The 26835-nt window shown below is 36.6% G+C and overlaps 2 protein-coding genes across 2 annotated transcripts in view; both read left to right on the top strand.

The window, feature by feature from the left end:
• Positions 1-783, top strand: part of LOC127181923 (Y+L amino acid transporter 2-like) — a 16153-nt gene extending 15370 nt beyond the window's left edge. The window contains exon 9 of the mRNA XM_051136940.1: positions 686-783. Within this exon, the coding sequence (XP_050992897.1) occupies positions 686-783 (98 nt within the window). The remainder of the gene's footprint in view (positions 1-685) is intronic.
• Positions 784-14831: 14048 nt separating this feature from the next.
• ripor2 (RHO family interacting cell polarization regulator 2) overlaps positions 14832-26835 on the top strand; it is an 85614-nt gene continuing 73610 nt past the window's right edge. The window contains exon 1 of the mRNA XM_051136398.1: positions 14832-15103. Coding sequence (XP_050992355.1) covers positions 15028-15103 — 76 coding nt within the window. The 5' untranslated portion in view covers positions 14832-15027. The remainder of the gene's footprint in view (positions 15104-26835) is intronic.

Raw genomic sequence — 26835 nt, 5'->3', positions numbered from 1 at the left:
TACTTTATCTCTGTCAGCTTGGATTGTAGTAAATCCTTCAATGTCCACATTATGATTTTCATTTAGCCACGTTTCCGTAAAACAGATGAGATTGCTACTCCCAAACTCCTCCTCTCATTTAATTTGAGTAATTTCATCCATCTTATTATTGAGAGACCTCACATTAGACAGCGTGATCACCAGGAGTGGATGGCGGCGTCCGCGCTTCCGCGGTCTGTTGCAAATTCCTCCCCTCGAACCTCTCTTCTTAATTCTTGACTTCCTTCTTTTATGCAGACACAAACTTGAAGGAATCTCCATCTCCACCGCATCGCAGAGATAACAAAAATTCTCTTGATTAAGTCTGGCTCGACGCGTGTAGCGCCAATCGATCTTCAAAGGCTTCGTCTGCCAGCACTACTCCAACCAACACTGCAATGGCACAAACCGGGAGCGCATTCATACTGCTTCTTATTTATATAAAAACAACAAACAACGAATTAAACAACAACTTAAAAACGAGTAAAACATGAAATGCCACAAGACAATAGCAGACACAAGGTCAACAGCAGGCCACTCCCCCGGAAGCAGGCAAATTAATCAATAACATTTTTATCTTAGACAAATGGACCAGTATCATTAGTCTTGTACAGAGACTGATACGGATCTTTTCATGTACTAATCTTTGATATTTTTCTTATTTCAGACACAATTTCACTGCAGACACAGAAGCTGTGTTATTGCTGTGTGGCAGAACACGATTTGGACCTGGACAATCTGCCTGAGGATCACAAAAAAGAATAAACATCGGCTCTAAAGGAAGCTAAGCCAAAGAAGCCGGACAAGTACACACACCCTGTGCCTCTGATCCCTGAGACCTGTGTCAGTCCAGTGAACCATTTAGTTAAAGGCTGTTAATACATCGTTTTCTGGAAATCAGGTTTACCTTCTTGTTTTATTCAGAAATGTTTACTTTATTTGTCCTTTTAAGGGTTTCTTCTGCTGCTCATCACAGCAGTCTTATATAGGGATGGGCGATATGGGCTTCCTGATATTTCTGGTATTTATTGCAATAACGATATCAGGGACAATAATTCAGGGAATCCTGTTTCTTTAGAGAAAAGTATTATCTTTCCTATTTTTACCCAAAATAGGGTGTTGTGAGCATTATTAAGTACACATGTAATGTAATGACTGTTTAATTCACACTGGAAGCTGGAGGGCGCCCTTGCGCAGAAACTCCACATATGTATGGCAGGAGAGGGGTATAAATGCAGCCTGGAGATCTCCAAATGGGGGCGGGAACTCCAAAACGGGGTGGGCGCTCCAAAATAGGGTGTGGCTTCCTCCCTTTGACAGACAGGCACATGACATGCACGTGCAATTTTTCCCCCCAAATCCACTTCAGCGCAAACTCCGCCCCACAGCTGATTGTAAAGATTTTATTGGTTGAGTCAATCACAGGATTGATTTGCTACACTATGCTACACAACTTCCAACCCCTAAACCTACCCTACACCTTACCCTAACCAGTGAAACTGACTGCACAGCGGGAATGGTGCTGAATAGCGTGGCAGATAAACAATTAATAGGATTATGCGATATGAGATCGTCAGGCCGTTCTGTAACCCCCCAATTTCAAGCCCCGGGACACCCCTGTTTCTTGATAGAGTAAAGCCTTTTCCCTGCACTTCACTTTGGAGGTCTCCAGTCTGCAGTTATATATACTTGCATTGCAGAGGTAATACTACTAAAGACGTTCCATGACAAAAAAATGTTAAATGATGAAACTTGAAGACAATAAACATATGATTGCACAAAATATATGGTTTATCTGTGTTCATCAAGCAATTATGGATATTTTTTATAAGGAAATTGTATTTATAATGCAATGCTCATTGACATAGCCTGTATCACTGTATATAATACTATCATTCTGTAATATGAAACCACGTCTGGTCACAAAAATAAGTTATTTCAAACACTTGACTACGTTATTAAGTTAATTTGGAGAAAAAGCATGGCAATAAATGATATTTTTGTTGGACAACAGGTTTGTACACAGGCTCACACACATGCAAAACTGTATCGCACACATGCTACTGTAGTACATTTATTCAGACCGATTTTTTTGTGCACTGTACATCCCTAATCAAACCAATTTCGGATTGTAGAAGGGCCATTCCACCGAATGGGTGCCATTTGCTTACAAAACTCTTCCAAAAAAATAAAATAATTTCATAGCTTTTTTTCAAATCAAATCTAGTAATACACATTTTTAACTATTTAAAATCTGAATTGGTCCATCTCAGGTAACTTTATTTAATTTTCTACAGAATTTTAAAGCAGAAGATGGATGGATTTTTCTCAGTTCTGTTACCAAAACTCTTATGTCTTTTTAAAAGCATGTTTAAAAATATGTCAACAAATTCCTTAATTTTCCCCTCAGGGATGTGTATTTTTCTAAAGTACACAAAGGTGACTCAAACCTCAAGCTTATCTTTTTTTTGTGATGCAATTTATTAAACGATGGAACAAATGATGGACCAAACTCAATTAAAAAAAATAGTTCTTTAACTTTTTTTTTTTTTAAAGAAAAATTATAGTAACAGGAATGAAACTGGGTAACAGGAATGAATATCCATTATATTAGTATATAGGTTTGACTGCACATATGAGGTGCTAATGCTCACAGTGATATAGTAAAGAGTGTTAAACACTGACTAGTGAGCTGACCTCACTGATAAAAAAGGCCAAATCATGTTATTGTTAGGGTTATGTTTAGGGGTAGAGGACGGGTAATTAGATAAGATATAAATAATGAAAAACAATATATAAAATATTAAATTAAAAATGATGTTAAAAATAATAAACTGAACAAATAATGCCTTTTTAGTTTTTCTGTGATATTGTTTTCTTACAGTGCAGGTCACACTCAAATGCCATTCCATGTTTGGATCTAATACATAATTGCCATAGGACAAAAATTGCAGGTACATTTTTTGTCATAATATAAAAAAACATCCATAAGCTTTCTCTGGACAAAAACTTTGTCTTAGTGTGGATAAAAGGCTGAAACATTGAGAAAAAGATGCATTTTAAAATTTATTTAGATTAATATGGATGTAGCCTAATATTTACATTAATAAATCACTCATTCCTGTTACTAGTACTCAGTTACTATAGATGAGTATAGGATATATGAGTATATGAGTAACAGGACTGAAAGTAACAGGATTGAGATTTTAGGATGAAATTAGCAAATACTACTAATATTATGAGGAATTATATTGATTCATTAAAGATTTGTAATTTTAAAATAAACAAATAGCATCTAAGAAATAATTTAGGTAACAGGAGAGTATATTTATAATGACGCTCCCTGCCACAGTTACAATATCATCAAATATACAGAAAAGAAAAGAAGACCACATGCTTTCGGTCATTTCATTGCCTTCAGAAGAATATTTAAGTTACAACTCTAGTTGGAAAAATGACTTCATTACTCAGTGGGCCTTATATAAAGATTTCTTTCTTTTATCTAGTGTGTCCTTATAGTCCAAAGCACAGCGTATGTTTTGTTAGATGTCCAGACCAGAAAAATGTAGATCTGTTGTTTTTAGATTTGCTTTTGGTCTTAGTGAATAACATGTTTCCATTTTGTTTATTTCATTTAAATGACTTTTAATGCTGGATGGTTTTCCAAATGGTTGTGTTTTAGTCACCAAATCAAAATGTTTAAACATTGATAATGTTCTATGATAAATATTTAATTTATTTTTCCTTGTTTCATAAGTACTGTATGGTTATTGTATGTGCCTTAAAGCAGTGATTTTATATGGCCAAATGGTCAATATTTTGTGCAGAACAATCAGATATCCTATATACAGTCTTTTGAAGCATATGCTCTTCTTAATGTTCTTCGATTCCATTATTTTTTATGCTCATGTAAGGCTGTGTGTAACTTTGTTGGTTTCTTTTATCTATTCCATAAATGCAGAATTGTAGACACTAAATGACAACAAACTTAAGACAAAAAGTAACCTTTTTTCATTTTACTGATCAAGGGCAAGCATCACTCTTAGGATCATACTGATGGTCCAGTACTTTTGTGCTATGCACATGAGTGAAACCTCAAATTATGCAACTTGAATATTATAAAGCCAGCATCCTGGAAAAGAAGAGCACAACCTAGCAACTGAATAGCAACACATTTAATACCCAGAACCACCAGAACAGTCTGATAACCATATGTTGGTGACCTTCCAGCAGGCAAACATAGAGTGATTTATTAGAGAAGACCACTAGAGGGCGACACAGGACTACAACTAATTTATTATTATAGCATGACGTGACGATCAGAAGAAAACATTGTAAATTGGATTTAATAAATTAATCTGGATTTGGATTCGTATGAACTTTTCCAGTAAGGGTCAATATTTACCCTCTGGAATTGATTTCCAGGGTCATTTTGTACATTTTATAATCACCTTATTATATTCACAATTCTATGTTGTCTTTAAATGTACCCAGTTTTCCTTTATATTTTAAACTGCTGTCAATAGCAATAGACTGTTTAAATTTGTATCTAAATTAAAGCCTATATAACAAAAAAGAGGGCTGCAATATTATGACAAAAATCATTGTTGCTGGTTATAGTGTAATAATGATCATTATCGATATAGAAAACAATATTAAGAAGGTTTTTATTTTGTGTCTGCCTTTTGGGCACATCACATTCTGGCTTCGTCTAGTCTAACGCAAGTTATGCAAAATTAGCTGTTTCTATTAACCATGTTTCAGGTACTGCATTTATTCATTTATAGTTATTTAAAATAGAGCGTCTTTAATTAGTAGCCTATATGAAACATGGTCTCTGACTAGTTGTGTCTCCTGTGGTGTTTTAGTAACTCTAGCTTTTCTTTTTTTTTTATTTTAGTAAACTGAACATTTTATTCTGCTATATTTAATAACTGACAATGATTTGTAATAATTTCAGATAACAACGCTTGAGGGTGAGGGCATATATCACACTAACACTAATGAAATACGTTAGTGAGGTACACAAAGAAGTCAAAGATACATCTTTTGTCCCAAGACAACTAGTCACATTTCAATTCTCTGTGTGTGTGTGCTTCCAGGTACGGGCCATGGATAGGTGGTGCTCCCTGGATCAAGACAAACTGGGTGGTGTCTATGTGTCAGAGCAGCAGAGGGAGTTGAGTTCCCCTGATTAACCTCATTAACACTGTAAGTAGCCACTGGGCTTTACCTTCATCGACGAGAACTACAGTCTACATTTACTCAATCTTGATAGTCACAAAGCACAAGTTGTCAGCCTTTAATTTTGCGGTAATAAATGCTATTAACAAAACATCCTTGTTCTTTTTGACTTGAAGGCCACCACTTATCCAACACAATATTTAAAGGCCTTGTGTATTAGGTATCCCATATGGCAAATAATATATTTGTGGCTAAAATATATTTAAAATATATGCTATATATACAGGTGCATCTCAATAAATTAGAATGTCATGGAAAAGTTCATTTATTTCAGTAATTCAACTCAAATTGTGAAACTCGTTTATTAAAGAAATTCAGTGCACACAGACTGAAGTAGTTTAAGTCTTTGGTTCTTTTAATTGTGGTGATTTTGGCTCACATTTAACAAAAACCCATCAATTCACTATCTCAACAAATTAGATTATGGTGACATGCCAATCAGCTAATCAACTCAAAATACCTGTAAAGGTTTCCTGAGCCTTCAAAACAGTCTCTCAGTTTGGTTCACTAGGCTACACTATCATTGGGAAGACTGCTGATCTGACAGTTGTCCAGGAGACAATCACTGACACCCTTCACAAAGAGGGTAAGCCACAAACATTCATTGGCAAAAAGCTGGCTGTTCACAGAGTGCTGTATCCAAGCATGTTAACAGAAAATTAAGTGGAAGGAAAAAGTGTGTAAGAAAAAGATGCACAACCAACCGAGAGAACCACAGCCTTGAGAGGCTTGTCAAGCAAAATCGATTTAACTCGTGAACTTCACAAGGAGTGGACTGAGGCTGGGGTCAAGGCATCAAGAGCCACCACACAGAGACGTGTCAAGGAATTTGGCTACAATTGTTGTATTCCTCTTGTTAAGCCACTCCTGAACCACAGACAACGTCAGAGGCGTCTTACCTGGGCTAAGGAGAAGAAGAAATGGACTGTTGCCCAGTGGTTCAAAGTCCTCTTTTCAGATGAGAGCAAGTTTTGTATTTCATTTGGAAACCAAGGTCCTAGAGTCTGGAGGAAGGGTGGAGCCCAAGCTGCTTGAAGTCCAGTGTTAAGTTTCCACAGTCTGTGATGATTTGGGGTGCAATGTCATCTGCTGGTGTTGGTCACTGTGTTTTTTGAAAACCACTGCACCCGTTTACCAAGAAATTTTAGAGCACTTCATGCTTCCTTCTGCTGACCAGCTTTTTAAAGATGCTGATTTTTAGGCACAAAAGCTTGTGTAACACTAGCTCTGGGATGCGCGTCCACAACGCTATGTTCCACAGAATTACATAGAAAGGCCACGCACGACGTAGGCGGAACTACAGACACAGTGTTTACAAAGTGAATGTGCAAAGACTAACGAAGTGCAAGTAAGTCAGACGCTATTTATAAACAAAAAGGTACAACGATGTTGAATGATTTTGAAATTTTTCGCCATACTCTACCTTTTTGAGCTGGAGTATACAGACGATGAACGTAGACAGAGAGAGGAGACTGCTGACCCCATTCAAACGAAACATGGTGGTGCATGTGTGGAAAATGCCAACCCATTGCCAATGGAGGAGGAATCTCAATGCTGTCAAGAATGGACCATATCTATTCCACTGTCAGAAAGAATCAGCAAGTCAGGTGTCAGGAGTCGCGCATGACCTTTTGACATGATTCTGTAGTACGTAGCGTCGTGGACGCGCATCCCAGAGCCTGTGCTACGCAAGCTTTTGTGCTTAAAAAGTATACAAATGTTTATCTCACTCCTGCATGACGTCTGCCTCATTGTGGGGAACATGATTGGCTCGGGCATCTTTGTTTCCTCCATCAGTGTTCTTGAGAAAACAGGATCTTATGGTCTGTCTATGGTGGTTTGGGTTATTGGAGGAATCATCTCTGTTTTTGGCGCCACTATTCGCAAGTCAGGAGGAGTTACGCCTACATCCATTTCTGGCTTTTATTCGTCTGTGGACCTCAATGATGATCGTGAGACCAGCCTGCCAGGGAGTCAGTGCACTTACTTTTGCTAATTACCTAGTGAAACCGTTCTTTCCTACCTGCCCAGCACCACATGAGGCAGTACAGCTCATTGCAGCTCTCACTATAGGTGCTCTTGCACTCATGCATGAATGGAGAGATTGCTTTGATAAACACACATGTAACAGCACTTGAGACTTGTGTATATAGTGGCATAATAAAGGCCGGCTTTCTCTGAGATTTACTACTGTTTACTGTTCACAAGCACGGTGTGTATAAGATTACTCTGTAAAATCGCCAATAGCATGAACAAAAAAAGTCTCTTGAATGAAAACTGTGCAACCCAGTGTCACAAAAACACTTGTATATATGTAATATAATTTATTATTCAAGTATGAAGTGTTGGATTATTTCGATCATGATTTCTCTCTTTTTTTCTAAATAAAAATCTGAAAATATATTCCTGTTTTTTGTTATTGTCTATTTAAATTCTGTTTACAAACTCACCACACAACACTAATGGCCAATAACTGTACTTTCTTGAAAGCCATTTGTTTTCCGAAAAATAAAATGACACCTTGCACTTGAAAATTGCACATTATGTTAGAATTTTACAGTCAAATAAACAAAATATGTGAAAAATACCTATTTTACCCTTAGGGTTAAATTATATTTTTACTTTAATGATGAGGGTTATATTGTGTACATGCAGCTCAAAAAAGTTAGACTTAATTTATTTTATTTTCCAGGGTGTAATGTGACAAAAGGTAAAGGTTTTCACAGGGTATGATGATTTTCTACAGGCACTGTATATATAATGTATATATAAGCAATATCACACGAGTAGACACGAGATATGACTGTATATTGGCACAGCTGTGATTCTGCCATAGACACGAGGCCGCAGAACTTCCTTCTGCCACGGATTCAAATCTAAAGTTGACAGTTTAACAGCTGAACCCAAGCCTACGTTACTAATTTGACAATGTCGCTTTAGAACTAGTAAAGAAGGAACACTGAGTTGCTTCAGTGAAATTGTATTATTGTATTAAAAGTTCACTGTATTATGTAGAGTATTATAAGAGAGAGGGGTCCTACATTTTGGACTGACACGGCAATTATTTTAAGATTTTCTCCTAAATTAACAAGTTGTGAGCTACTTTTAGTCTTAAGATGTTTTGTGAATAGGATCCCAGATAGTTCACGCTAGATTTCCTTTGCTGGTGGATGCTGGTCCTTGACCAGCAACATGACCAGCATAAACCAGCAAAGGACCAGCAAAAACCAGCAAAGGACCAGCATAAACCAGCTAAGGACTAGCTAAAACCAACATCAAAACATACCTAACCAGCATATGCTGTTTTTTTCACCAGGGTAGGAGCGCTCGAAACGTTTGTGCTGAGGACATCTACTGGTTGAAGTTGTCTAAATACAACAAAAACCACTCGTTTCTCTTGTCTCATTTTTGTTAGTTCATCTGGGCACCTGCGGTACCTGCACAGCTCTGGTTTCTGCTGTAGGGTTTTTTTTTATTTTGAAACTTTCTCATATGTGCTACACCCAGGTTCTGTTTGCCTTTTAGGGGTTTTGTTGCATAAATACATAATTTTGGTGATTTGTAATGAAAGTCTCATTCACTGTGAGACAGACGCATTTCAACCAGTTCAGACACTCTCACGCCACACCTTGTATTTCGATAACTTGTCCCGCTATCTAATGTTAAAGGGGTCACCTATGATTCTTTAGAGTCTTGATAAAATAAAATTCTCAATGGTAGTGTAAAAAGTATCCTTTTTACCTTGTCAAAATCAGCTCTGCAGAAATCAGCTGTTACAACCTCTGGCTCAAAGGGAAGCTTGGAAGCTAGCATGTTATTAGGAAAGACGATTGCAAAGTTTCACAAAACCCTTATACTTACTTCTGCTGTAAGTGAAGCAGAATCACGATTCATTCGCACGAACATAGACGAATATATGTAGATTGGGAGGCGCATTCCCTTCACAAACAAACGTAATCCGCTGCGTTTGCAGCGACTTAGATGTCGGGAGTAAATGATGACCACTATGTTCATTATTACGTCCAACAACAAAACATCTAAATCGCTTAGGAGCCATTCTTGTCTACGTCCCTGCTCCAGCATCGAAACAATGGCAATTGGACTGTTACAGCTCATTCAGGGCGGGTCTAAGGTAAGACGCCAGTGTCAATCAAATTATCGTGGGAGCGGCCTCTGTTGGTGTGACGTCACACAGACAAGAAGCTGAGAATGGCTTGAGTTGAAAAAGGGGATATTATTTTTACAGATTAATTAAAAACCATTGGGTTGACTTTTGTCATTATAGAGTAGATGTGTACACACTACCAACACACATTTATGTGCAAACAAAATGTAAAAGTGAAATTTGCATCCGATGACCCCTTTAATGGATGAGGCGCAGGCTTGCAGAGAGAAGTTCTCTGCTGAGCTCATAGCTGTCTTAAGAGTTAAATGCCACCTACCAGCAAATATCAGAAATGAGAATTTGTTGTTTTCAGGTAAATTATGTGATCCCGCTACAATCACATTTGCCACAACATGGACACGCACACACAGGTCAAGGCAAGCGGTGGAATTGTTGTGGGACTGCCGCTTTTGTGCAGTTTAGGCGCGCTGCGGTCTCTGAGCCAAATCGGAGCGAACAAAATAAATGCAGAAGGTAACTCATTATTTTTTGTTGTTGCTGTTGTTTTTTGTTGTTGTTGTTTTTCATTTTATGATTCTTGGACGAAATCGCTTGCCTGTGATCACACAGCTGATGTTGGGGAATATAGCCAATTTCGTGCTGAACAGCGTTAACTAAGGAAACTAAGGAAAGAATTACTATCTTAAAAATAAAGGTACTTTAAAAGTTCTTTACAGCAGAAGAACTATTTTTGGTTCCACAAAGAAGCATTCAAAGGTTCTTTAAAGAACCATTTCTTTCTTACCTTTTTTATAATCTGAAGAACATTCTTTTGCCACAAAGAACCTTTTGTGAAACAGAAAGGTTCTTCAGATGTTAAAGGTTCTTTATGGAACCATTTAGACAAAAAAGGTTCTTCTATAGCATCGTGAAGCACCTTTATTTTTAAGAGTTTAGCTAATTGGTAAATCTGGTAAAAGACAGACAGTTTCATTCAAATATATATATATTTTTTATATATTGAAAAAAATACATTAAATGTATCAACATTGTTTATATAGTTACCCTATAGTTACCATGTTTAAATTGTAATAAGTAGTGTAACTATTTCAACTGCTGCAAAAGTAATGTAACTGATTACATTTGATTACTTTTCTAAATTTCTAACTAATGTTTTCAACTGTTAATGCTTTTGAAACTTTTAAAGCAGGCAGAGTTAACCTTACAGAAGCACTCAACACTAATTACTGTCAGACTTTCAAAATCCTTCATCACTTGAATTAAGATTATGATAATTTAGTATTAAAGCACAGCTACCACAAAATCAGCAACTCTTTTTACTTTGAGATCATTTTGAGGTTAAATACAGATTTAAAATCATAACATCATAACGATATCGTTTAATAGAAAGGACACTATTTTTAAAATCAAATCCTTGCATAGAAACACTGGCATATAACAAAGCCTTGGAAAAAAAAAAACAACAACAGTTAAATCTTAAAAAATAAAGCAGGTACATAAATCCAAATTGGAAATAAATCAGTTATTAAATAATCATGTGTCCTATTTTGTGTACTAAACTTCTGAAACATTTGGTGACTCATATTTTAGAGCAGTCAATGCAATTTGAGAGAGAAATCAATTAAATATGTGTGTGTGAAAATATTCAGATGTAACCCACTTTGTAATTGTTAACATTTTCATAAGTAATTGTAATTTAACTATACATTGTTTCTCTCAGTAACTGTAACAGATTTACTGTATTAAGATAGTTACAGTAACAGATAGTTACTGTATTAAGTTTAAGGTACTCTACCACTGTCAACAAGGCATCAATATGTGCAACAAACACTTGCAATACAAAATGTCATTCATAAGCTGATACTGTATATGTACTCTCTCTCTCACACACACACACACACAAACAGCTTGACATATGCTCAGGGCAAGTTCTGCAATCCTACTGTATGTGTAGGCTTACAGTATGTACATTTAGCACTACTGTTCATTAGCTCATTTGGGGCCAAATTTCTTTTTATTTTTGATACATTTTTTGATTTTTTAAATGTATACATTTATTTTAATTTTATGAATTTGACTTAAATAAAATTTACCAGTTTTTATAGTTATTATAGATATATATATTTTTTTATATAAATGCATCGATTCACTTGAGAAGGCCATTATTAACCCCCCAGAGCCATGTGGAGTACTTTTTCTGATGGATGGATGCATTTTATTGGACTTCAAAATCTCAACAGCCATTCACTGCCATTATACAGCTTGGAAGAGACAGGACATTTTTTAATATAACTCAAATTGTATTCGTCAGAAAGAAGAAAGTCATATATACCTATGATGCTAGAGGGTGAGTGAATCATGGGTTAATTTTCATTTTTGGCTGAACTATCCCTTTAAGTGTGTTTTTTTAAGGTGAGTTTCAGTTACCTGTGGGAGCAGGCTAATGTTTGTTTTTTCATATTTATTTTTACTAAATTAATTAAATTGACAGCACTATTCATTATTTATAACATGTAAAGTGTTAACCATGATTTAAGAAACTTTAATGGTTTGATCTAGTACTGTCATGGTAAATCATAAAAAACGTCAGCCTCAAGTTTTTAAAGCAGGCAAATTAATTAATGCCAGTTTTATCATTAAGAGGTTAAGTAAGCCGAGGCTTCTCTGACTGTTTCGTATATACCATTAGTCTTATACACAGATTGATACACAGATTTTCACGTACTGATCTTTGATTCCTTTTCTTTTTTTCAGACACAATTTCATTGCAGACACAGAAGCTGCGTTATTGCTGCGTGGCAGAACCCGACTTCAAAGTAAGCTAAACCAAAGAAGCCAGTTTACCCAGACTTCTTTGAGAATAAGCCAAAACTCAAGTCTGAACCGCACGTCTGCACCTTCCAGTCTGAGCGTGCATAGAATGGAGCAATGGGTAAAGATGTAGATTAGGATTGAAATAGTCAACTGAGTAAACAACTGAACACACAAGTACACACACCCTGTGCCTCTGATCCCTCAGACCTGTGACTGTGTTTTGAAGTTCATCAAGTTCAGTACAGTGGACTATTCAGTTTAAGGCTGTTGTGAATGTGACAGGTGTTTTCAGGAAATCTGGTTTATCTTCTTGTTTTATTCAGAAATGTTTGTTTTATTCATCCTTTTGTGAGCTTCTGCTGTTCATCACAGCAGTCTTATATGACACTCTCTATAGGAGAAGATCAACGTTTGTTAGGCCTGTCAACTAAAACATGGCAAGTTCTAGATGCATTTTTGCTGGTTAATACATTTTGCTTACTGAGATAAGGATTATTTCATAGGTATTCCAGACTTGAAAGCCATTTCTTTTTCTTTCTTTTTTTAAAGTTGTAACTCCAGGTGGGAAAAGTACTTTGTAGATTTATTTCCTTTATTTAGTGTGTCCTTATAAACAAAAGCAGTCTGAACAGTATGAAATTGCATAAATGTTTTTGGGAGCACAGTCACTATGTGCAGAAATGTGTTTACCGTACATGGACAGTAATGTTTTGTATGATCGTTGACATGCACAGACATCACTTTAAAAACTTCAGTCGGCGCCGATAGCCTTTGTGGGCAGCGTGTGCTCCAGGCGTCCCGTGTTCGAATCCCAGCTCTATTTATTCTGTAGATGCAAAATTGTAGATACTAAATGACAATAAATATAATACAAAAATAAACATTTGGTCATTTTACTGATTTTCTTTTGTGTGTGTGTGTGTGTGTGTGTGTGTGTAAATCTAAATCAAGCATCATTCTAACATACTTAGAATCATACTTATGATCCAGTAAATTAATGCTACACACATCAATTATGCAACTATGAGTTGCATAAATGAAACAATCAGTTATGCAACTCATAAAGGCAACATCCTGGAAAAAAGAGCCCAACCTAGCAACTGAATAGCAATACACCAAAAAGCAGAACCACCAAAACAGTCTGACAACCAAGTGTTATTTTTTTAACAGGCCAACACAGAGTGATGTATTGGAGAAGACCACTAGAGGGCGACACAGGACTACAACGACTTTAGCATCCTTTTCAGCATCCTTCAGTATCATATGACGATCAGAAGAAATAAACGGGTTTGAATGATTTGGTAAATTGGATTGAATTGAATTTCACTGGATTTGGATTAGTGTGTTTCAGGGTCAGAAATTAACTTTTCCATTATAGGTAAATTAAAAATTGATTTTCAGGGGCATTTTTAACATTTGTGAGGGCAATTTTTTTTTATAATCATGACATTATAATCATCATACTATATTGTCTTTAATGTCAAATACTACTGTCAAATAATTTACCTAATTACTTTAATAAATATTTTAAACTGTTCTTATTGACAATAGACTGTTTATATTTGCAAAAAAAAAAAAAAAAAGGAATTTCAGCGCTGACTAATCTAAACGCCTCTGATTGGCCAATGCAATCTTAAATTCATCAGAAGGTTATAAGGCTCAACGCTGCACTAAACAGCGCGTAAAAGCAAGTTTAAGCGAATCTAAATGTAATTTTGCGAATTGACACGTTTCATTCATTTCATTTTTGTGTTTCATTTTAATCGTGACAGCCGTAATACATTTTTTAATTGTGCAGGGGCATTTTTTGCCCCTTTCTCTTGAATTTCTGGGGCACTTTTGGTCATTTTGGTGGCATTTTTGCCACAAGCCCTCATTAATTTCCGACCTTGGTGTGTTTTACATGAAAGCCTCTCATGTTTCTGTTTACTATGTTTCAGGTACTGCATTCATTAATTTATAGTTATTTAAGTCTAGTTATCAACTAGTCTTTGACTAGTTGTGTCTCCTGTGGTGTTAACCCTGGTGAAAAAAACAGCATAAACCAGCAAAGGACCAGCTTAAACTAGCATCAAAACATACCTAACCAGCATCCCAGCAACAAAACATAACCAGCACATGCTGTTTTTTTCACCATGGGAACTGTAGTTTTTCTTTGTTTTTTAAATCTTATTTTAGTCATTCAAATTATAGTTAAAAAAACATTTATAATTTTAGTTTAGATTTTGTAAATTGAACATTTCCATCTAATATTTATATTTGATTCTGCTATATTTAATTACAGACAATGATTTGTAATAATTTTAGTTTCAGCTAATAAAAATAACACTTGAGGGTGAGGGGATATGTAAGATCACACAGACACAAATGAAATGCATTAGTGAAATACACCTTTCAGGTACACAAAGGAGTCAAAGATATAGCGCATGTTCCCTGTCTGGTATCCAATCCCATCTTTTGTCCGAAGACAACTAGAGTCACGTTTCAGTTCTCTCTCTGTGTGTGTGTGTCCAGATACCGGCCATGGATAGGTGGTGCTCCCTGGATCAAGACAAGCTGAGTGGCGTCTATGTGTCAGTGCGGCAGAGGGAGTTGAGTTCCCCTGACTCATGCATAAAATATAGATCTCAGGCAACGCAAACAGACTTGTTGAGACGAGAGATACGCAGCCAGAGAGAGGAAAGAATCCACTTTGAAAACTGGACAAAGACCCTCAAAGGGTCTGATGTTTGCTTTGGATATGAGCTCATGTTTAGGGGACAAGAGGAGAAGTTTGGGCTGATGCTGGTCGATGACGTCCTGTGGGCAAGATTTGGCGCACAGCCATGGAACTGTCGCGAAAGCTGCACTGGATCCGCGACCGGCCCTGGAGGGCCCGGGCCCGTCACAGGAAGTTCAACAGTGAGTGTGATATGTTCATGTGTGTGTGTGAAAGAACATGCTGGAAGGGAATGAATACATGTTTTCTCAGTATAGATGGTCTATACTTATACACTTTAAAAAACAAAGGTTCTTTATGACATCTATGGTTCCATAAGAATATTTAACCTCAGTGAAGCCTTTCCATCGATCATAAGGTTCTTAAGATTTAGAAATGTTCTTTACACAAAGGTTCTTTGTGGAACCAAAATGGTTCTTATTTGGAATTTCTGCAAAAACCCTCTTTTGGAAGCTTTAAGAGTGTAAATGTCTTCTGGAACTGAAGTGTTTTATTATACGACGTCCTGACGTTTTCTATCATTCAAGTGAGTCTGAAATTTCCCCCATATGTATTTTGTATGCGTCTGTGTTCACATTTGTGTGTGAAAAAAAGGAGGGAGAGCATGAAGGGAGTGTGAAGGTACACAGTGTCCACCATGACTCGTCTTCTACTCGCGTTCTGCTCAGAGATAAACACCATGGGTGTCCGGGATCGAGTGTTGGTCACGCTCTGACTCACGCTGGGCTCTGATTGGCTGAAGGCCAGTGCTGCTGATTGGTGATGTGTTCTTCAGATTAATGGCAGACTTGTGTAGCCAGCGATTCACTCAGATGTGAAATAACAAGGAGTTTAAGTGTCGTAGTTTTAGTTCACTTCTAACCCATAGTGTTGAGTTACAACACAAGTGGCCATCCAATCGAAATGTTACCCTAGCTCACAGATTTTGGACTACAAGAGGTCAAGGTTTGGATGGTCAGCTTAAGCAGTTAGTTTCTATTGGTAGATATGATAATTACACCATTATGCAGGCAAAAAAACATATTTAGGGGGCAACTAAAACCTGTAACTGAACAAAAGTAGTCATTCACTTTTTTGCTTTTTCTTTTTAACTTGAAGGCCGCAAATTATCTAACACAATAGTTGAAATGGCAAATAATATATATATATTTTTTGTGGTCAAAATATATTTGAAATATATATTGGGCACAGTGAAGCTCAATAAAATCTATTTTTGAAATAATATAATAATAATAATAATAATAATAAAAATATTCATACATATACCAAAATATATTTCTAAATGTTCCGTTATGTAAAAAAATAAATAATCTTGGAATCAAATCAAAATGTATTTTTAAAAAATATATTTCTACATTTAAAATATTTTCCCTAAAATATACAAAACATATATTTTAACTGTATAAATATATTTTCAAAAATTGCCAAAAATATATTAGTAGAAAATACATTTTGAAACATATTTTGGCAAATATATATATATATTTTTTTGGCCATTTTTGTATATTTTACAATATATTTAAAATATATTTAAAAATATATTATTTGGTGTATGGGAAAATATTTGTTCTAGTATGTTCTGCTATATTTAAGACAAAGCTACTGTTTTTTTTAACCATATATATATATATATATATATATATAACAATTATTAACTATTATGAAAACAATATTTGGTAAAGGGAAAAAATGTAAATATTGTAAATTTATTTATTTATGTTATTTTACTGAAGTTACATTATATTAACATAGCTATAATTAAAATAATTATAGCCCCTGTGAAGTTTGCTAAGGCATTCTAACGGGCCCCAACCCCCTGTTTGAGGTCTTAAACCTCGTCATGGCTTGATATAAATTACATACCACCTTTTTAATGTCCTTTTTATATGTTGGGTAACAACATCATTCCTTTTTTTCCATTCCATTTTCATGTTTCTGCATTGTATTGATGGATCTAATAAAGAGAAAGAGTAGAAAAAGCTGTATTCATAATTTAAAGTTTGAAAGGATTCAACGCCTTGGGAATATTTTCTACTACATATTACATTATGGTTGGTTTTTGGTTGACATTTACATATTTGAATTTTTGCAATTTGGTGTCTGTATGTTGTGCTCTTAAGCAGTTTTGTCTCTGTGTGTCTGAGAGAAAAAGAGAGCTCAAGACATGTGATAACTAAAGATAGCCAAGCGCTCGACAGCACATGTGTGCATTAGGCTGAGTTGAGTGACAGAGGTTTCGAAGAGAGCAGTAAATTGATGCAGTTTAGTCTGCCCTTAGAAACTGTCAAAGTGCTTGTATAAACAGCCAAGTACAGCACATGCAAATATGGGCAACTTAGAAATGCCTTAATGTGTTTTATTGTGACATTTAAGCTTAAGGATAATAATTATGGCATAATTGTGTGTCCTGAGCTGTGTGTGATTTAACTGCAGGGGACGCTCTCCTGCTTCTCTCCGGTTAGCCACAGATTACCCATACTAAACCGAGCAGTCTTGGCTTGGGCTTTAGATGAGCACAATCCTGTAAAATTAATCAGATGTTTATTAAATAGGACATGATGCTGATTTGCTGTTACTTTGGTCTGTATCTCACCACCCCCATGTCAAAATGAGTACAGCGCTAACCATGTTTGCATTAGCACCAAGGAAAGCACAGAGAAACAGAAGCAGAGATGAAATCCTGTTTTACGTGTGACAGAAAAGATTTAGTTCAGGCTCATCAGCCGAATGCCCCGTGACAACAGAGGGAACTCGTGTCCTCAGAATCCCTTTGGATAGCTAATTACCACCAGCCATTTTTTAGCTGCAGCTAAGGTGCAAATCCTTCCTCTACAACCCTGAACATAACAGTTACAGCTGCTGCTGCTCTGGGAATGTTGACCATGTGCCATGAATTCCGCCTCAGTCACTCCCAGATTGGTATTAATTTCCGCCTGTTTCTCATTTGGGGAGCGTCTGATCTGTGCAATTCCATTTATGCCTATTTCACAGATGCTGTCTCAGAAAATGAGAGGATGCACTCTGAATTCTGAAGAGTTATTTTAGGCCTTAAACATACTTCACACAGTATGAAAGTAGTCTGTGTGAGCACAGATGCTACTAGCTTTGCTAGCTCATTTTCCTGTGGTGAGTCAGTGCACATTGCAGCATAGCTAAAATCACTGTAAAATTTCTTTTTATGGACAGTCATAGTGGAACAATAGTTAGCTAAAGTCTGAATAGTTTAGCAACATTTTTTGAATTTCAAGGTAACTTTGTGGCCCCTTGAGTCCTGAATTCCATTTCGTAAACAGTCTCTCATGTCACATGAAACACTTTGGGGAAACTACTGTGAATTTAACGGTAAAAAATGCAACAAATGCTTAACGGTAAATTCCCCCTACTATATATAGTGAAAAACTGTACTGGACATTGTATGTAATTTTACAGTAGTATACCGTTATCGGAAGTAAAAAAAGAATGTACAATTTACAGTGAATAACTGTAAATTGACATTTCCAGAATTCCCTGCGTTACCTTTCAAATTTGATGTTTTTTTTTTTCTTATCAGTTTTGAACATTAGAGTTGTATGTTACATCTAATGTTGTTAAATTAATGTTTATTACATTATTTCAGTTTCATGTGTGTTACCATGATGGTGTTTAGTGTTTGTGTGAATGACACTGTGCACCTTCTTATATGTTGATATTTACAAGCTGCTTGTGATGTGCTTTGATTCATCATGTGACTTTCTCATCACCCCCTGCTTTTGGTGGTTATCAGTGTACTACAAAGGTACAAAACAGATTTCAGTATTTCAGTAGGTTGGTATTTTAACATTATATCAGTTAATGAAATTATGGTATTTAAATGTAAATTTAAGTTAAAACTGTAAAATTTGTTGCTACCATTTACCGTACATTTTATGGATTTGTTTTTACAATATACTTTCGAAGTGCTGCAGTTAAACCTTTGAAATTTGTTTCAAAACAGTGGTTCATTTAAATGATTTCAGTAAATTTGTTACGTCACAACTGTTTTGAGACGTTTTGAAATTTCAAAGGTTTTCTGTAAAATGTGCTAAAAAACATTTTTTCTTTACATTTTTGAAAAGATTTGGGTACAAACTACAACATTTTCAAAATGATCTCTGTTTACACGGATCTGGGAAAATTACTAGAAACAGTGTATTATGCACGTCAGGCCAGTAGTTGGCATAGGAGTGGGCGATATACCGCTAGACATGATTAACTGATAGAAATTTGTCAAATGGTTGAGGTTTTGGACTTTCATCTCTTTGGGGCAGTCGCGGCCTAATGGTTAGAGGAGTCGGACTTGTAACCCGAAGGTTACGGGTTCGAGTTGGGAGTGAATTTCTTCCACCTTCAATACCATGACAGAGGTGAGACCCTTGAGCAAAACACCAAACCCCCAACTGCACCCTGGGCGCCGCAGCATTGGCTGCCCACTGCTCCAGGTGTGTGTTCACTACTGTGTGTGCACACTTAGATGCGTTAAATGCAGAGCACAAATTCTGAGTATGGGTCACTATACTTAAGCATTGCAATTTAAAAACAAGTGATTTTAAACTGTTGAAATGCAATGAAAGAAAACTCATTTGGTCTCAATTTCTGAGAGAGGTGCGCGCATGTGAAGATGGTTCTCATAGAGCACAGAGTATTGAACCAAGTTATTTTTGCAGCTATATGGGCCTTGAACGGTTAAATACACACATTTGTATGTGTCAAAATGCCCGTCTTTGCAAGTATTCTCGTAAACACAGTAATTTAGGTCTTAAGTGACAGCAAACAGCTGAGAAAGAAAACACATGTGTAACAGTTTATTGGATCCAGACAGCTCTTAAAGTAACAGCAGTCTGATATTCCTGCTGTCTGTCATTCATGTTAATCAAACAACAAAAGTCACACAAAAATCATGTGTTTTATATAATGTTAAAAGTGAATGTAATTTTGAATATAATTATGGATAATTTAGTCCTGCCTCAGATCTTGAAAATAAATTAAAGGACACATAAACATTAAAACTGTGAACTCAATGTGAACCAACAAGAGTATTCCATGACAAAGATTGGATCAGTCACTCAATATGCATTTTTATCATTTTAAAATAGGCTAATATTTATGATTAGATTATGTACTTATCCAGTATGTTGTGAGTGCAGTGCGCTCTTTGGAGAATCTGGCTTTTGGAGAGAGTATGTTTGGTTGAACTGAGCAAAACTAGAGATTTTTTTTCTACTCGTTACAATGCTGTAAGCAATTTCTTTTGTTTTGATAACTTCTTCTGTTTTACTAACTTCACCCACATGTACTTTCTCCAACACCCAGATCTCCCAAAGACATGCCAGCCAGCTGATGTTGGCAATCCCAGTGTGCAAATTGATTCATAAGCAGACAGCATTCATTTTTTGTGGAAAAACAGAACACAAAAATGAGAGTGTGTAGCATTTGCATTCACATACTTTAGTAGAATATGCTATGGGCATAAAAGCTGGTGATATTGAAGTGCTTGTCAACAGTTTTTGACAACTGGGTGGGAGCTCACACTTGTGCTCAGTTCAGTTTCTTTGGTTGTGTCTTAAAATAATTGATTCCACTGTGCGTCTGTATCTCTTTTGTGTCTGAGAAGAGGCTGAAGGCTCGCCGTGGACTGTGATAAAAAGATAATCTGTGTGAATTGAACCCCACTCCCACCCGTATTAAAACTAATTGTTAGGAACGCCCCGCCGTTTTTTGAAGGATGAAACGCACGTATGCATGCACACAGAGCTTTGGGGGGGCTTATTTCATTTCAAAGACTGCTTTCATCTTTGTGAAGAGTGGATCTGGGTAGTCTGGACCATTATTTCCAGACTCACATATAGACATGTTGAAGAGGTGTTTGTACCAGCAAGACAAAAGGTAGCGCGGTGCGGGGAGCGAGGGCTCTGTCCTCTCCACATGAGGGGCTTGAAGGTGTCTGAGGGGTGGGGAGAGACCCCAGAGCTCCAGACTGTATCACAGCCTGTGGTGTCTCTGGGGCAAGAGCTGTCTGCTGTCTGACTTTACCTGCAGAGATGGTCTTTGAAGAGAACAAAAAATACATTGGAGGAGAAACAGAAAAAGGATAATGGATGAAACACCAGCAGAGCGTCTGATTATATGGAATTCATTGTTGCCAGAGGTAAAATGAGGGTTGGTTGCCTTCAATTTCCTCAAGGCGCTTGCTGAAGATTTGGATAAAGGGGCAGTATTGATCCACGCTTGAGGGAAAGACAAGTCTTTGTGAGGTGTAAAGCCGTCTGACAAGACACCCTGAGTGCATCCTCAAAGTGATGCCTGATTACAGTGATTTATCGGATCTGCTCGACATTGATTTTCACCCTGGTTGACCCCTGAGACTTTTCAAGGTCTTGATCAGTCTTTTAGATAAGTGAGGCAGACATGCTTGGTGATGACTTCCTCTAGTGTCAATATGTAGGCCTGTGTTAGAGGCAGTTATCAGCAAATGGACAGTAAATTAAAGCTTCTGGTTAAATTTGGATTTTTTTGCTGAATAAAAGTATTCATTTATTTTGGAGTTTTCAATTCAATTCAAATTTATTTGTATAGTGCTTTTCACGATAGATATAGTTGCAAAGCAACTTTATAGCAAATTAAAGTTTTTGCAGTATATTTAGTAGTAGCTTAGTAGTGGTGACTATGTCAGTTTGGTAGTTAAAAAATGTTAATAATATAATAAAATAAAATAAAATAAATGTAATAAAATATTAGTAATTCACAGCATCTGCCAGCAGGGGCTTGCTGAGCCATGTTAATCGCCCAAACAAAACAGAATTGCATTGACAGATATCCACCTCCAATGGGACTGTGGTAATCGAGGTCAACTAGTATTTAACCTCAAAACATTCACAGTGACAAACTGTGATTATTTACCGCTTTTAAGCTTTCGTAATGAAATAATTTCTCTCTCTGATTCTTTTAGCAATTACATCTGTTTCATCAGAGTGGCTGTGACAAGTCACTGAAGAAATTTCGATGCCAAAAATAGTCCTCTTTCTCCTTTGATAACCCGGTTCACTTCTGAAGAGTCTAAAACAGAGAATGTTATTCTTAGAGTCCTATTTGACACAACTGTCTGTCTACAATCAAACAGATTAGTGCTCTGATCAGAGCCTGAAGAGCATTTCCACCCACAGAAACACTCCAGAGACTGCAGTGTGTCCACCCACTGGAGCTCTTGGTTGCATGGACAATGTTTCAATAGCTTATCCTGTAGTTAATCCTTAGCTGCTGGACAAGAATTACGTTTTATGTTTTGTTAATGCTTTGTACGATTAGGGTTTGGTTATCTGTTTCTGACTAGGTGGGAGATTTATAGTGTCGGATGATATTTCAAAAGTGTCACACAACCAATTCCTGATAATTTACTCACCCCTGATGTCATACAAGATGTTCATGTCTTTCTTTCTTTAGAGTGAAGAGAATCCACATGCGAGAGAAGAGATTTGTGCTTGCGCATTTTGATGCGCCCCCGCATTACAATAATGTGCTCTAGACATTTATCATTAAATTAACGCCATAAAACCACCTCAAAGGAACTATTAAAATAAGAAGAAAGTCGCCTGAAGGCTGCATTGAATTTTTTTTTTTTTTTTGGTTAAAATGAATGGAGAGCATTGTGTTTTTCCGTGTGCGCTCGACCATTTCCGTCAGTGGCTCTAGATCACTTGATGAGCTTTCTTTAAAAGGCAAAAGAACACATGGACGTTTTCTTTATACGATCATTTAAAACCAACAGACTGATGAAAATGCGGGACATTTTCTCAATATGCAATGTGCGGGACAAGGGGTGAAAATGCTGTGCGGTACAACGCAAAGCGGGACAGGTGGTAACCCTAGATTACATAATGCATGATGTTGCAGATGCACATCACAGAGCCTGTGCAAAAAGAGAATTTGTGGTTTAAAAAAAAAAATTCAAAAAATGGGCAATCGTTTCTCTAGATATGACACTTTTCCTTCGGCTGAGATCATGTAAAGCCCTTTGAAGCAGCATTAAAACTGCAGTTTAGACCTTCAAACCGTCCAAACTGCAAAAATTGTAAAAAAAAAATTTTATTCTGGAAGTGCACTAATCCTTTAACTACATGCACACCTATTTCAGGAAGGTCCATTCAAGCAGCCTAGCGTACTGCCACATGGCAGCCGACAGTTTAACACCAGCTCGCCAACAATGACTGTTACTTAATATTGCCATTTGAGAGGCCTGACAATGAGGCACAAGAACCCCCCTAGAGAGAAGACGACTGAACATTAAACATGCCGCAATGGAGTCTGTGGTGTTGCTAAGTGTCATTGTTGTCATAATATTCAAGGTGTCAGGTTTGAATATTTCAGTCACCACACAGTAAGGTTAGATTGCACTTAGGAGGGTGATTCTCTAAAGCCTGTCACTTGCAGAGGAAACAACATTTTGCAACGTCAAGATTGCACTTGGCCACAAACATTTTAGTCTTCATGAGGAAATGAAGAAACCTTCCTGTTTCTGTGTACTGTAACGTAGGCCTATTTTTGGTAGTTTTGCAATGTAAAAGGAAGCACTACATAGTATTATATAACAGTTCGTTACATTTCTCGAATTTGATTGGCTGAGCAATGTTCCACGTTTCACTGTTTGTGTCACTGTTTCATTTTGTGTATGAACCCTTTTCATAGACTGTGAAGATGTCTTCACAATTATTAAAGGAGAAGTTCACTTGCAGAACAAAAATTCACAGATAATGTACTGTGAAGGGGGTGACCCTTGTCATCCAAGATGTTAATGCCTTTCTTTCTTCGCTTGTAAAGAAATTATGTTTTTTGAGGAAAATGTTTCAGGATTTCACTCCATATAATGGATATGTATGGTGCCCCTGAGTTTGAACATCCAAAATGTAGTTTAAATGCAACTTCAAAAGGGCTCTAACTGATCCCAGCCAAGGAAGAAGGGTCTTATCTATCGAAACGATTGGTTAAAAAAAAAGACAATTTATATACTTTTTAACTGCAAATGCTTGTCTTGGTCTAGTTCTGCATGAACTGTGTATATTCCTGTTTATGACAGTTAGGGTATGTCGAAAAAACTCCCATCTCATTTTCTCCTCCAACTTCAAAATCGCCCTAAATTGCTGGAGAAATACAGACTCCGTCCCAGTGTTTACAAAGTGAACACACAAAGATGATCAAACGCCCTTTACAAAAAAAGGTAAAACAGTGAAGTGTTTTATAGTTTAATTTTTATAATCATTCATTTACATGTATAATGTTATCCTTTTGGACTTGCACGTCAGAAAACTACGCTGTAGTTTTAAGTGTTTCTAATACAATGGCTGAGACAGTGACCCAATATTTGACATCTTTCTCTCTTCTGACGAAAAAAAAAATCATTGTCTCGACCTTTTGGCAAGTCATAGAAACAATTTACAAATAATTTACTCACCCACTTCTTCAGTCGTAAAGAAATTATGTTTTTTGAGGAAAACATTTCAGCATTTTTTTTGTTAGAGGTGTTTGATCATCTTTGCTTGTTCACTTTGCAAAGACTGGGTCGGTACTTCTGCAGTGATGTAGAATGATTTTGAAATGATTTTTGAAATTGAGGGAGAAAATTTGGAGTTTTTCGACATACCCTAACTGTCTTGAGCCAGAATACACGGAGTTCATGGAGAGAAAGGCAAGACGAGCGTTTGAGATTAAAATTCTGGGGTTTTTTTTAATGAAAATAACCGATCGTTTCACTAGATAAGACTCTTCTTCCTCGGCTGGGATTGTCTACAACCACATTTGGGATCGTTTGAAGCCGCATTTAAACTGCATTTTTGGAAATTCAAAATCGGAGCACCATATCAGTCCATTATATGTAGAAAAATGCTGAAATATTTTCCTCAAAAAATATAATTTCTTTACGACTGAAGAAAGAAAGACATGAACATCTTGGATGACAAGGGGTGAGTAAATTATATGTGAATCTTTGTTTTGGAAGTGGACTTCTTTAAGTTGACATTTTTGCTTAATCTTGAGGACTCATTTCTGAGGGCAGCATCATTAAACTGAAATCTCATATTGTTTTGAAAACCTATTGTTTTGTTTTATTTTCTGCTTTTGGCTCCCTTTCTTTTCTACATTTATTGTTTTACTATGAGCTTTGGAGGCAGAGCAGCATCTTCCCACTTCATGGCAACACGCCTCTCTGGATCTAATACAGGATCCTTAATATGGAGGTTAAGCACCTCAGAGAGATTTAGGTTACAGAGATGTGATTCATTCACACTCCTTTTGCAGTTTAGTTTCCTTTTTTATTTGCACCATCTTCCACCCTCTTGCTGTGTGGCTCTAATTGGGTTGTTCTCAAAGGAAAGTTATTACATGAGGCCTTTAGACATCCAGTGATGTTACTGATAGTTACCCAAGACCGTAATGACCACATGGCCCTGATGTTATGAAACAATAGGGGCCATTCAAGCATGCTGATGCAGGTAAGGGCCATCAAACAGGGTCACAGCTCCATCAACCACAGCGGTCCTCTCAGGATTGAACAAACTCACAGTCTTTGATCACAATGTCAGTAATCCTGAATGGCCCCTGCTGGAAAGGAATTTATGTGCCTACGTGCAGCATGAGTGCACCAGGTTCAACAACATTTAAGAAACACAGCAGGGCAAAAAAACGGTCCTTTACCTTGTTTATTGCTTCCTTGTTCAATTTTTCTTATGCTAGACTGACCTTTGTGTGTAATGACATATTCTAGTTGTTTTCATGAACACTATAATTTAATTTAAGGTACAATATGTACAATTTTTTTCACTAGAACAGTGTTATATATTTTGTTGACGCCCTCAATTTCCAGTTTTATTTTGTAAAAAACATGGAAACACCAAAGACGCTTTAATACAGTTGAAGTCAAAACTTTACATAGGCCTACACCTTGCAGAATCTGCAAAATGTTAATTATTGTACCAAAATAGGAGGGATCATACAAAATGCATGTTATTTTTTATCTAGTACAGACTTGAATAAGATATTTCACATAAAAGATGTTTACATATAGTCCACAAGAAAAAAATAATAGCTGAACTCATAAAAATGACCCCGTTCAAAAGTTTGATTCTTAATACTGTGTTGTAAATTCTGTGGTTTCTCAGCATGTTTGTGTATTTGAACCATTTCCAACAATGACTGTATGATTTTGAGATCCATCTTTTTACACTGAGGACAACTGAGGGGCTCATATGCAACTATAACAGAAGACTCAAATGTTCACTGATGCTTCAGAAGGAAAAAACAATGCATTAAGTGCTGAGGGGTGAAAACTTTTGAACAGAATGAAGATGTGTACATTTTTCTTATATTGCCTAAATATTTTTTTTTTTTCAAGTACTGCCCTTCAGAAGCTATAGAAGATATTTACATGTTTGCAAGAAGACATAAGTTAAATTTACCCTGATCTTTAAATTCAAAAAGCTTTCAAATCCCGTAAATGTAAAATTTTGATTTACGCCGTTTTTGAAAACACGTCTGATGAATATTTATCAGTGTTAACCTTATTAGCCAGACAACAGATAGCAGAATGCTGTGTCTTTACCAGTTTCGTTTTGTCTCCAAAAAGCTGACGATCACAAATGAGTCATTCAGTCCTAAAGAAACCAGCAGCAGCCCGCAGGAATGATTACAAAACAACTCTGACACATGTGAAGCCCATACATCATGCACCAATAGGGTGATGATGCCTCATTTAACATTATGTTGTATTACAAAAGTAGCTTCCCAACAGGTACACATTACTGGAACAGACGGGACAACAACATTGTGCAATCTTAAATGAGAGGTCCCGGGGTTCTCAAGAGCTCTCTAGTTTGTGAGGCCTGGGGGTTTGGGGTTCGTGTTGATGGATTCT

The sequence above is a fragment of the Labeo rohita genome, chromosome 19 (genome assembly GCF_022985175.1).
Source record: "Labeo rohita strain BAU-BD-2019 chromosome 19, IGBB_LRoh.1.0, whole genome shotgun sequence".
Classification (NCBI taxonomy): domain Eukaryota; kingdom Metazoa; phylum Chordata; class Actinopteri; order Cypriniformes; family Cyprinidae; genus Labeo; species Labeo rohita.
The sequence above is the reverse complement of the archived record's forward strand: the minus strand, read 5'-3'. Positions and strand labels throughout refer to the sequence as shown.